This window comes from Odontesthes bonariensis, chromosome 16, assembly GCF_027942865.1.
Source record: "Odontesthes bonariensis isolate fOdoBon6 chromosome 16, fOdoBon6.hap1, whole genome shotgun sequence".
Classification (NCBI taxonomy): domain Eukaryota; kingdom Metazoa; phylum Chordata; class Actinopteri; order Atheriniformes; family Atherinopsidae; genus Odontesthes; species Odontesthes bonariensis.
The window spans coordinates 28162131-28174870 of NC_134521.1; the positions used below are offsets into that span (position 1 = coordinate 28162131).

General features: G+C 43.4%; 1 protein-coding gene across 4 annotated transcripts in view; it reads right to left on the bottom strand.

The window, feature by feature from the left end:
• Window positions 1–12263, bottom strand: part of LOC142401421 (actin-binding LIM protein 3-like) — a 56861-nt gene extending 44598 nt beyond the window's left edge. For all 4 annotated transcript variants that reach the window (XM_075486833.1, XM_075486831.1, XM_075486832.1 and 1 more), the window contains exons 1-2: window positions 11856–12263; window positions 7694–7858 (exon numbers count right to left, since the gene is read on the bottom strand). In XM_075486833.1, the coding sequence (XP_075342948.1) occupies window positions 7694–7858; window positions 11856–11874 (184 nt within the window). In that variant the 5' untranslated portion in view covers window positions 11875–12263. The remainder of the gene's footprint in view (window positions 1–7693; window positions 7859–11855) is intronic.
• Window positions 12264–12740: the final 477 nt, after the last annotated feature.

Below are 12740 nucleotides of genomic sequence, written 5' to 3' on the forward strand. Positions count from 1 at the left end.
CGGCCATATTTTCCATAAATTTCCACCGATAAGTTTATATAATTTTCACACAAATTTTGCAGCCGTTTGGTGCTGAACACGTCTTCTGCTCTCGCTCTCGCCACTTTGAGTTCATGAGTATTGCCCCGCCCGTCACAGCATCTGATTTGTTTGGCACACGGAATACAACCAATCAACACACAAGGCTCTGCGCGCGTCCTCGTGCACCTCAGAAAAATCCTGACTACGCGACAGACGCACGCAGACCACCAACGGAAGTGCGCAGACAAAAGCGGCTGTGATTGGTCCTCGGTGTGAATTTCCGGTTGTCTGTGTGGCTTCCTCCTTTGCATTTTCGCCAACTCCAATAAAAGAAGCTGTTCTTCTTTGATGTCGAGCAACTCCAGATCCATATCTTGCATACACTTTTTTTTTTTTGAAAGATAAACACTTCCGCCGGCGCCGTCGAAGTTCTCGTCACCGCCCACCGAAATTCTCGCGAGGGGAAACTGCTGTGCGTCCCTAGAAATTCCAGACCGAGGTTGCAGAACCATAACATGAAAAGTGGTTCGCGACCAGAGCAAAGCAACACGTCAAGACGATAGACGCAGAACTATAATCTGCCCTTAAGACTCATTTTACAGCAGAATATACTAAAGTGTATCCATGTGTAGTGAAGGTGAAGAATGATGACACCGTGGCGAGGTGCACTGTATGCAATAGTGACTTCAGTATTGCCCACGGCGGACTTAATGACTGTAAAACATGTGGAGGTAGGCTAAGTTGAACACACCATCATCTGCATTTTATTTCTGTAGGTTAAATGCTGTTGTAAAATAAAGCAAAACGTATCAAACACTTATTTAAAGTATCAATACACATTTAGTTACTAAATTGTGTAGTTCTATATCTAACTAGCCAGCTACAGTATCTAACTATGTATATCCAGCCTGTCTAAGCCTTTTGAAAAATCCCCAATTTAATATGTTGATAATAAATAGGATAGATAAATATGCAAAATAAATTAAGCGTAAATTAATTAAAGAAAATATGTGTGCGTGTGTGTGTGGGGTGTGTGTGTGTGTGTGTGTGTGTGTGTGTGTGTGTGTGTGCGTGTGTGTGTGTGTGTGTGTGTGTGTGTGCATGAACATGCAATACACATAGATGGTCCCACATAATAACCATGCTTAAATATCAGTGTAAAGGGCCACAACCCCCCCCCCCCCCCCCAGCAATCAAAAGCAGGCCGAGAGGGCCCCCAGACCCAGGCCACCAACAGCCCCCAAGGAACACAGAACCCGGGAAGCCCACCATAGGGACAACCACGCATCCCTGCAGAAGACAGCAGAGGAAGCCCCCGGACAGAGCCCCCACAAGCATCGGGCAGAGCCCCCCCGGCGACCAGAGGTGGCAGCCTACCAGCCCAGCCAGGCCCCCGCCACCCAGACATGGGCCGCGCACCGGAACCGGCCCCCGTGAGCCCGAGCGCCACCAAAACCCCCCGGCAGGGGCCCCGCCCAACACCCGAGCGCCCCAGACAGCCAACCGCAGTGGGCCAGTGCCCCTGGGCAAGCGCCAGGGAGTCAAGACGTGCCCACAGGTGGGTGAGGCCGCGAGCAGCGGGGAGAGGCAATGCCCCCCCCCCCCCCCCCCCCATCAGGAACAGCACAAGCAGGCCAGAGGACAGCAGGACCCAGACCCAGACCCAGACCCAGTCACCCCATAAATCATGTAAGAAAAAAATAAATAAATAAATACATACATACAAAAAAAAAAAAGAAAAAGAAACACATCCACAAACACTCGTACAGCACATGCATCCATCCCCCAACTCAGTGTGGCGCAGTGGGCACATCCGGGGGCCAACAGCCCCCCAGCCACCACAGACCCCAAACCAGCAGGACAACTACTACTCCTGGCCCCCCCGCCCCAGGCAGCAACCAGGCAACAGGGGTGCGGGAAGACCCCTCCCCTCCCCCCTCTGGCTCTTTGATATTTTCTAATAGTGAGCATTTAAAATTGAGGGGCAAGCAACCTTATGGAACTGGGAGCGTGGCCCTCCGGGCAGCCTACATACCCAAAGAGCCCCGCCCACCAGATACCACTCAGTGCTATCACCCCCCAAAACCTAATGTGTGTGTGTGTGTGTGTGTGTGTGTCCGGAGTGGGCAGCCACATAATGGCTGCAATAGGCACCCCTGTTTCCTGGGATCCGCGACAGAGCAGGAGGGCTCGATGTTCACCAGGTTCGGGGCCCGCAGCGTATTCGGGGAGCCACTTGGCAACCCGAAGGCAACCACCCGCCCCACTCCAGACGGCCCCTACAAATAAAGAAAAGAAAAAAACAAACAAAACAAAACAAAACAAAACAAAACAAAACAAAACAAAACAAAACAAAACAAAACAAAACAAAACAAAACAAAACAAAACAAAACAAAACAAAACAAAACAAAACAAAACAAAACACACAATCACTCCAGTCATAGCAGCCTGGGCCTGAGATCCACCATCACCCAGGCCCACCCAAGCTGCCCCCAACAGGGGAGAAGCACCGCCACACCCCACCGCACCCTAACAAAGAACAGCCTGCAGGCACATCAGAGACCCCAGAGCAACCAGCCCGACACCAGGACCCGCACCGACCCACCTGCACGGCGGCCCAGCACTACACCCCACGCCAGAGCGGCGCGGCCACCCGACCCAGAGCCAGCGACCACCCCCCCAATGCCCACCAAGAGACCACGCCCAAAACCGCAAGACAGCTCCACCCACAAGTCCCCCAATCTGCCAACCAGGCCAGACACACAGTCCTCCCCAGCACCCAACCGACCGCCCGGAGCGGCGGGACAGCAACACACCACCCCCACTATGTGATAAAGCTAATCAGCGGGGACCAGAGAGAATGAAATTCAGCCAGTTGATCTTTTGAGGAGGCAGACATTGTTTCCATGCTAATATAATCTAAAAGAAAATTTCTAAACTGGTTAATACACAGATTCCTCTTTGATTTCCAGTTCATGAGAATAGTTTTCTTTGCGATACATAGCACTGTGAGGACCATGTGTGCGGAGTTAATTTCCATGTTGATGTTGTCCAAGTCACCCAGTATGCACAGTGTGGGGCATGCAGGAATACTACACTTTAGCCATGTTGATAGGTCCTCACAGACGTCAAGCCAAAACTTCTGGACAGGCGCACAAAACCATAAAGCGTGTGCATAATTATAAGGTGTGTTATCTGTGCAATGTAAGCAGATATTTGAGTGTGTTAGATCCATCCTGAACATCCTTTGTCCTGTATAATGTGTTCTGTGAAGGATTTTGTATTGTATGAGCTGCAAATTAGGATTTCGAGTCATTCTGAAGGTGTTCAAACATATTTGTGTCCAGAAGTTATGGTTAGAATTAGAACTGAGGGATAGATCTGCCTCCCATTTTGAGGATGGTTAAGAAATTGTGTCATCCATCTTAGACAGTAATTTATACATTTTTGATAGCAGTTTTGGTCTGCAGAAGCTTAAAAATTCTGCTACCCTAATGGGGAGTTGTAAGTCTGGTTGTTGGAGGATATATTTCTTAGTTATTATAGATTTAAGTTGTTGGTATTCTAGAAATGTATTGCTTCCTAACCCATGTTGTGATATGAGCGCATCGAATGAAATAAAATTTCCATTTTGGACAACATGTTCCAGATGTTTTATTTCTTTGTTCTTCCATAGAGTAAAGTTTAGCATTTTTTTGTTTTGTAGGATGTCAGGATTGTTCCAGGTGGGTGTAAGTTTACACGGGAGAAGTGAGGACTTTGTAATTTTAAGAAATTCCCACCAGGCTGTCAGAGAGGTGCTGATGTTAATGCTTTTGAAGCATTTGTGATGTTTTACATTTGGACTAATAAGTGGCAGGTCCGAGATTTCCATATTATCACATAAAGCTTGTTCTATATTTATCCATGGTTCATCTAGTGGGCTAGATTTAAACCATTTTGATATATATTGTAACCTATTGGCTAAGAAATAGTGCTGAAAATGAGGTAAATCTAATCCACCACTGTCCCTGGTCTTCTGTGGAGTTTTTAAACTAATACGTGGTGGTTTGTTTTTCCACATAAATTTGGAGATGCATGAATCTAGTGACTTAAACCAAGTAGCGGATGGTTTTATGGGGATCACTGAAAACAAATAGTTAACTTTTGGTAATACCATCATTTTAATGGTAGCGACTCTCCCCATTAGTGATATGGGTAATGACTTCCAACGAGTGAGATCATCCTCTACTGTCTTTAAGAGTTGAACATAATTTAGCTTTGTTAGCTCTGACAGCCTGGAGGAAATGTTTATGCCTAAGTATCTAATATTTCCTGAGTGTAAAGTGATAGCAGGTATATTCTTGAAACTACAGTTGATGGGCAGAACTGTGGTCTTAGACCAGTTGATAGAGTATTCAGAAAGTGCTGAGAATTTATTTATGAGTGTGATCGTGTGAGTGAGAGATGTCTCTGAGTTCTGAAGGAAAAGTAATACATCATCAGCATAAAGACTCATTTTATGTTCAATATTTTTGGGATGGATGTCTTTAATATTTCCATTTTGTCTGATAGCAGCTGCTAAAGGTTCGATGAAGATGGCAAAAAGTGAGGGTGAAAGTGGGCAACCCTTTCTGGTACCTCTCTGCAGACTAAAGCTTGAAGAAATTATTTTGGCAAAAAAAAAGAAGAAAAAAAAAGGAATATGTAAGCTTCTCTCAGCGAGAACAACTTTGTGTTTGAAGACACGCTTTGAATCGATGTATTTAACGAGTATTTAAAAAATCCAATTGATTGGTCCAACTTATTCTGATAGTCAGAGCTGTGCCACTTTCATTTACAATGTAAATACCAGAAGCTTCTGAACAGATAGATTTGAATTTTTTTTGTGTTTGTTCTCTAACAAACTGCAATAACTCATATTCACATTTATTGCTTAAACTGGGATCCAACCTGTTAAGCCTGCAGCCGACCTGCAGCTGTCAAGTTCGTCAGGGCTGATTTCAGGATCATCAAGCTACTCAGCAAAAATATGTGCTGCTCAAAGGCTGCCAAAGCATGACGGGGTGTTGTTATATGACATGCACATTGTGCTTAAATCTTTCCTCTTCATAGTTCACATTCTATTTGAAGAAAATTCAGTGACCTGAGATTTGACCTTGCTTTTTGCGAGCATGTGGAAATGTCATCAGAAGCTCGACGGGAGCTGTATTGTAGTTTCATACTTCTCACACCTCTTCATTTTTCAGTCACCTGCGCCGTTTCGGCCATCTTTATTTTGTCATTTTTCTCCTTTTCAAAGTGCTTTTATCTCTACATCAAGGGATTAATTTAACCAAATGTGAAGACAGAAGTCAGACTCTATGGTCTCTACTACCTTTGATAGTTTGGAATAGGAATAAGTAGCTGATAGCATTCAGTGAATCTTGTACAAGGCCAGCATAATAAGCAAGCACACTGTCAAAGCAATACATGTGTACACAAAGGAATTTTAGTTACTGCCAGAAAAGCACCTTCAGAGCCATGAGGAGCACAACTTGCAACTCATACAGTGATAAAAGCCCAAGACTCACCAGCAACACCAACATCAGGGTGATACGCTGCTCCTGAAGGGGCTTGTCTGTGTTTGTTGGCATCATTTCTCTCTGACAGATCAAGTTCAACGAGGGATAGAGAGCTACAACCGCTTCTCAGCCATACGATTGATTGAACGATTGATTAACTCAAAAGTAGCAATGGAGATTACACCGGAATGGCCCATCTTATCAGCATCCTCTCTAGATGCTCCCAATTAGCCACTCCAGTATTGGATGGAGGCAACAAAAGGTGGGAAAAGTAAATTGTACAAAAATGAAACAGCTGTTAGAATAATTATTTATTTCCAGACTCACTTTGGGTGCTGGACACTGTCTGAGCTGCCATGAGGTGAAAGGTATGGTGCTGTACTGAGCAATCAGCCGAGGCTATATATGTGTAGTAGGAGGCTATGTCCCTGCAAAAGGCAGCTATTACTCTAACCAATAATAAGCCAACACTGGTAACTGAGTAGGCCTTACCTGATCTGACCTAATGATAACACATGCCACTATCGTAGCTGTTCATTGGATAATCTACTGCCTCTACCAAGCATTAGCGTGTAGAGGCAGGCCATTAGCATTTCCAGGCTGGCAACGATAATACCAAGGCTGACAACCCATTAGCTTGTGTAACATGCTATCCATGTTACTAACATGCCTAAACTAATTCAATAAGATATTGTGTTAGCTTATGGCTCTAACCATAAACTAGAAATTAACCTCAACTAGGTCTCTGTTGCAAAAGACATATTTTCTCTGGGAAACAAAAAATCCAAAGATAACCCGTGCATGCAAACTTCCTACCAAAAAGGTAACATTCTAATCTTCTTGCCGTGATGCGACAGTGCCAACCACCACACTACTGTGCAATCACAGGGAGGACATGCTGCCGCTAATTTGGTTAACTGGCAACATGATTTAACAGAAAAAAAGAGCACCTTTGAGAGGCAGAGTCTCTTAAGAGTAAGGATAGGCAAAGGCTCAGCAATCTGTAAAATCTGCATCTACAAATTATGGACCAATTTCTGAATAATGTTTCCCAATGTAAAATCAGGCTATTGGACATAATACCATTAAAAGATCCTGCGAACTGGAAGGCATCTCTGAGGAAGCTCTTTGAAGCTCTGTCAAGGAAAGAATGAGCCATATATGAACATGATTCAAAAAATGCTTCTGTCATCTCAGGGTTTCGTTTTAGGATCAGGCAGAAGACCTAAGGTGATATCAGTAAAAAGCCTGTGCATCATCCGATAGTCTGTGTTCGAATGTGTCCTGCATGAAATATAACCAATAACATACTTTAAAAGTCTTGTCATTGCTAATAACGCTCACCATTTTACATGCACTCAAAGAAAGATGCACATATAATCGTATCAAGCTTTTACCAGCACTTGTAAGTGACATTAGGAAAACTAGCAAGCTAACGTTAGCAGTCCGTATGGCACTTCAAAAGTCTCTTCCAAAGCCAAGGAATACCGCTTCAGAGGTTGTCTGTCTCAGGTCTTTGTCTGGACGTCTTCTCACCCACCCCTGGCCTGGACTTGGTTTCAACCAATTAAAGTCATGGTGTTGTCATGGTGTTGTTCCGGGCTCAGTTAACTTTAGTCCTGATCATCTCTGGATTTCTGTTTAGGTGTTCTAAAGTACAACACTGTGCCGCAGCTGCTGCTGAGCTCTAATGTTTAAATTGTGTTAACTTTTCCCCCCTTTTCAACGATGCACAGATCCCACAAGTCATCTTTGGTCTGTGGTGATGACAACGTTTTCTGATGCTTCTGTGTGCTTTTTTTTTCTCATATAATACACTTTGTAATTGGCTTACATCCTGGCTTTAATCCTGGTATAGTCATAGTTAAGCTTTTATTTCAGTGAGTACAGAGGCTACTAATGTTTCACTTGTGCTGGTTCCCGCTTGTCTGAGTACTGGCCATAATTCAATATTTAATCAAGCAAATTGATTTGGGTGTAATCCACACATTGAAAGCCATGCATTAGTTTAGACTGGAAAATAAACCGACATAAAATATTTTGTATGAGTCCAAGACAGAGTGGAAACATGTGAGTATGTACTCAGGAGGATGATCATAAGGATGCTTGTGTGTGTTTCTTTTTTTTACCTTGGCAGGTGAAGCAGTGGACATGAAAGTGCGTGCTCTTTACACGCACTACCTCGCCACGACAAACCTTCCCACAGCGTTCGCACACAATGGGAGAATTTCCACGGCTGGAGAGAGGAGAGCTGCTGTTGTTGTTTCCTCCATAGAGACCTGACTGGTAGTGAACTGGAAGAAGAGAAGAGTTTTAAAAAAAAAGGTCGTTTGTTGCCATTTTCAAGTCGTTCATTCATCTTTTTCTTCTGGGAATTCAAACAGATCAAAGTGGGATAAAGAAAAGTGAAGCAACAGCCTCAAACAGAAAAGACGGCTGGTGCATTTTTTAAACAACCTTTCACGAGTGTGGAATCACTCAAAATCAGCAAAAATAAAGATAACTTTGGATTATCATGACAGATCGACTCAAATGATTTTCAATTTATAATATCCCTTTGGGATTAATGGGTTTATTTTTTTTGGATGGGGGCAATAAAATAGCACATTCGTTCGAACTATTATTTGAGTGGATCAATTTAAAAAAAAACAATTTTTATTTTTTATTTTTTATTTTTTAACCCCTTGTCCTTGTGAACGGTCCGTTCACAATGATTGGATACTGTTTTTCCTAGATTGTACATTCTAGAGGCCACTAAAACTTTTCATATTTGTGTCAAAACGTTTAATTAATTGGTTGCAATGGGGGTGTGAAAGAGTATTTCAAGCAAAATGTAAAAAAATGTTCCAGAAAAAGATCCCCTACCCCACCTTTAAGAACAAAACCCATCAATCAGCAGCATAGATCTGAGCTGCTTCTTTTTTTTTTTTGCAACCTTTGGCTGCAGGACGTTTGAATCCTTCGGACAGATCCCTGCTGTGTCTCCATGTTGAGTGGATCAATTAGCCAGAAAACAGTTCAACAGTAGCAACACCAAAACAGATAAACACACAGAATAATCCCATGGCTTCTTGGCTTAAGGTTCCCAGAAGAGTAAAATGGCTCAGCGATTAGCTTTTTAACCAGTGGTGTTCCTGGAAATCCTGGAAAGTCTGTTACTCTACACAAGAATATCAGCCTTAAACCCGTTCTTAACAAGGGAGACGGGCAGAAAGACAGACAGAAAGTTCCATTCTCATGGCTTTTTGCCAGCTTTGAATGTCTTTTACGGTTCAGGATGTAAAATGCCATTTATGTCGTATAATTTATGTATAAATGTTTAAACCTTTCCATCTATCGGCACGGGTCCCAGGCCAGACCATCCAACTATTTCAGAGGATGGCAGCCAATGCCGCAGTCAATGAACGACATGAATGGATAAAGCATTTGCTGGGCTTCATTCCAGTTGCATCAAACATCTAATATACAAAACCATGTCTAATGTGCTTTAAATCCAGTTTGCCTGAACAAAGCACATTGCAGCATGGTCTAAACTCAAACAAGATTAAAAACGTAGTTTTATCTAAGCCAGCATACCAGAAAGTTCCTACCTTCCAGGTTCTATATCAACTGTAAGTAACCATGCCAATAAGCCATCCATAAAAAGCCATTCAAGATTAAGTGTTCTTAATTTGATGTTTTCATACTAACTTACAGTCACGTGACGACAATTCCAAACGCCAGTGAAAAATAACATCTGGTTATAATCAGCTCTTAAAAGTAGGTAAAAACAACACACCATATATATTACAGTGTGTCTTTATTTGACAAATACCAAAATCCAAAAAAACTGCCAGACACCTGTTAATGCGCAGGTTGAGTTCTGGACTTTGACTGCATCACTGCAACACCTGGATTCTTTTCCTTTTAACTCATTGTGCTGTAGGTTTGCTGAGGTCATCGAACTGTTGCATGATTCCAGTTTCAGCCCAGCTTTAGCTGTCGGACAGACGGCCTCACATCTGACCCTCGAACACTTTGGTATCCAGAGGAGTTCATGGTGGCCTCAATGACTACAAGGTGCCCAGGTCCTGTGGCTGCAGAACAAGCCCAGATCATCAGCCCTCCACCACCGTGCTTGACAGCTGGTATGAGGTGTTTGGTCCTCTATAAGCGGGGTGCTGTGCCGTGCAGCCATTTTTTAAAAATGACCTTTTTCCTGCCTCCTTCCACACAAGCCATACTCGTTCGGTCTTCTCCTAATTGTACTGTTATGAACTTTAACATTTAATATGCTGCCTAAGGCCTGTAGCTCTTTGATTTACTGCAGTTTCTCTTTGTGCTGTATTGTATGACCTTGGGGTCAACCTGGTGGGATGTTTGCTCCTAAGAACATTCGCAGTTCTCTTGAACGTTTTCCACAGGAATGCACTTTAACTTGCAACTTGTCCTTCATGTAAAGCTTTGACTAATCCTGATATACGTGCTACTAGAGACAGAAAAGGTCACTGTGGATCTTTTTGGGATTACACTTCTTTCATCCTCGATTATGAAACTGGTCAAATCCCTCTTAGTGAAACAAGTTCTTTCTTTATGCTCTCTAGAAACACACTCGTGCACGTTCTTCTTTGTCTGCGTCATTGTGGGCTGACACAACAAAAGAAACATGGAATGAACAGAATTATCTGGCTGTGTCTCATTTAATTTTGATTTCCAAGGACAGTCCGTGGCGCTCAACACGCTGTGCAACAGTCTGAGCAACAAATCTACTGTATTCTGTTAATGCTATTGCATCCCAGTGTTACGCAATTGCAGCAAACACAACATGCTGGCAGGTTAAGCTGATGACAGCAGGGGGGGGGCACACAGAGTAAGAGCTGTGGATATATACACGTTCACAGGAAAAAAAAGAAAAAGGCAAAAGTGGGACAACAATGTTGTATCCTCAAAATGTGTGTGCATGTGTGTGTGCATCGCAGAGGCTGGCATTGGTTCTGTAGCCAGATGGCAGCACAAGGACTGGAACAGCAGACATAGAAAGAGCTGAGCCACCTGTGAGTGGCTGCGAGAGGAATGTGTTATTTCTGTGTGTCTTTGTTATTATTAGCAGGTTCAGATGCCGTTTTACTTTCTGGAAATGAAGCACGTGCCATGTACAGTACAGTAAATGTGTGATTCAGTCTGTTTCCTGTGTATTGTCTGAATACTGGTTTGTTTTGAGCTGTCAGTCATCTTATACTGCTAAAATGAAAAAGATGAAATAACATCTAAAACGCTAACCTATAAGTTGTCCCTTCAGGTTAGGAAATGGAAGACTGCGAGATCAAAAGAGCTGTGGATAAGGAGCTGGTTGGAAACATTTTTGACTCCATCGGTGCTTCAGTCGTCACACTTTTTGTCTCTTTGATCCTGTTATGTGTGATTTTCATTCAATTTGGACAGGAAGCTTCTCTCTAATATTTAAGGACTCAAAAGTTACTCCTTATACTAATAAAAAAGACAAAACATTCCAGATGATAGTTGATTTTAACACACACAAGTTATACACTCATTCTCCTGCATCTGAATGACTTCAAAGTCTGACGGAGCGTTTCTCCTTCAGTCTTTGACAGCACCACATATTACTCTGACCTGTGACCTCAATGGGTTAACAGTCTGGATGAAAACCAATAGGCTCTCACAGAGTGAACCAAAGCAGTCAGATAAAACATAATCCCGTTTGGTTTCTGTGGGAGATGGAAGGGGTTACAGTCACTCAGCCAGAGCCCCTCTGCCACACTGACGGGGTTAGAACTGTGTACCACCTCATCCCCACCAGAGCTTTATAAGGTTAGAATATCTCCCTCAGGTGGGACGTATAAAGGCTGCATGGAGGAGGAAGCAGCGACTCCAAGTCTTTAACTGCTGTCAGGCTCATTTGTTTTTTTATGGAAAATTAAATTTGGGATTTGGTGGTTTCACATTATTAAAAGACTGGCTTTATGTGCTTCTATATTTAGACCGTGTTGACCACCTTGCTCTATTGTCTTCATGCTGTCAAAGACTGCAGGCTTCTTCTCCTCCAGGGCAGGAACTATGATAGACTCTGATTCCTCTTCTACCTTCATCATTTAAGACCCCACTGCTTACGATACTTAATAAAGAAAGAAGAAATCTGATTGCAAGATGAAATGCAATAAATGACTCTGTGATCAATAACCTCTGTGATGGACTGTTTGCGTCTATTTCACGTTAAATCCTCCCAGGACACGATATTGATTAGCTAGAACCCCCAAGACCCACCGCACATACACACACTTACACATTTCTTACCATTTGTTGGTCTGCTCATGATGCGAAGTGGAATCCCGGCAGCTTTAATAACTACACAGCCTTCAGAGCCAGCACAGTCAGTCAATTTCAGCCTCCACAGGCAGGTCAAATGCTCCAAATATCGCAGCGCGCTCTCATCAACTCTCTCGCACTTCAAGTCTCTCAGTCTAAGGGGCTTTCCCTGCTCCTGCCGGCGAACGGATTACTGACAGGCGGCAGGCTGCACCTCTCAGGCTGTAAGAAGGCAGCAATTAGATAGAAACTGACGGTGTGGTGCTCCTCCTCACGCCTTCAGCCTCTGCGTCTCCCACCAGACAAACCCCAGTTTCATGGTGCGGCGCTGAGGCGTCCATCCCGTCTGACCTGTCAGTGCGCCTCCGTGGATGCCTGCATGCCTGTGCGTGCGCTCCGGTGTCAGGGCTGAAATGCTGAATGGTGGCTTTCTGTAGGGGGGGGAGCTCACAGAGCGCGTTTCACCGGACAGGACGCGCTATCTGCACACACTGTGCGGGAGCGCCGAACAGCGTCAGAACTCCAAACTGCAACACCAGGAAAACACCAGGAGGTCTGTGTGAAGCTAACACCAGTCCAGCCTCCCCTCAGAAATAAAAACATATATGTATTAGCAAATGAATCCATTTCTGAAAGCCATTAATCCTGGGTCTACTTTTAAATTACAACAAAATACTGATAGATTTACAAAAATACACTCACAAAAGACAAATTTATCACAATTTTAAACTTTTATTCAACTGCTACTTTCAAGTAGTTAATACTTTAAATTCATCTCTAAATCTAATCTAAGCTAAAGAAGTACTGGCTCTTTAATTTATCTGTGTTTTATTGACAGATCATTTGTATTACTACAGGAGCTTTCTCAAAAAA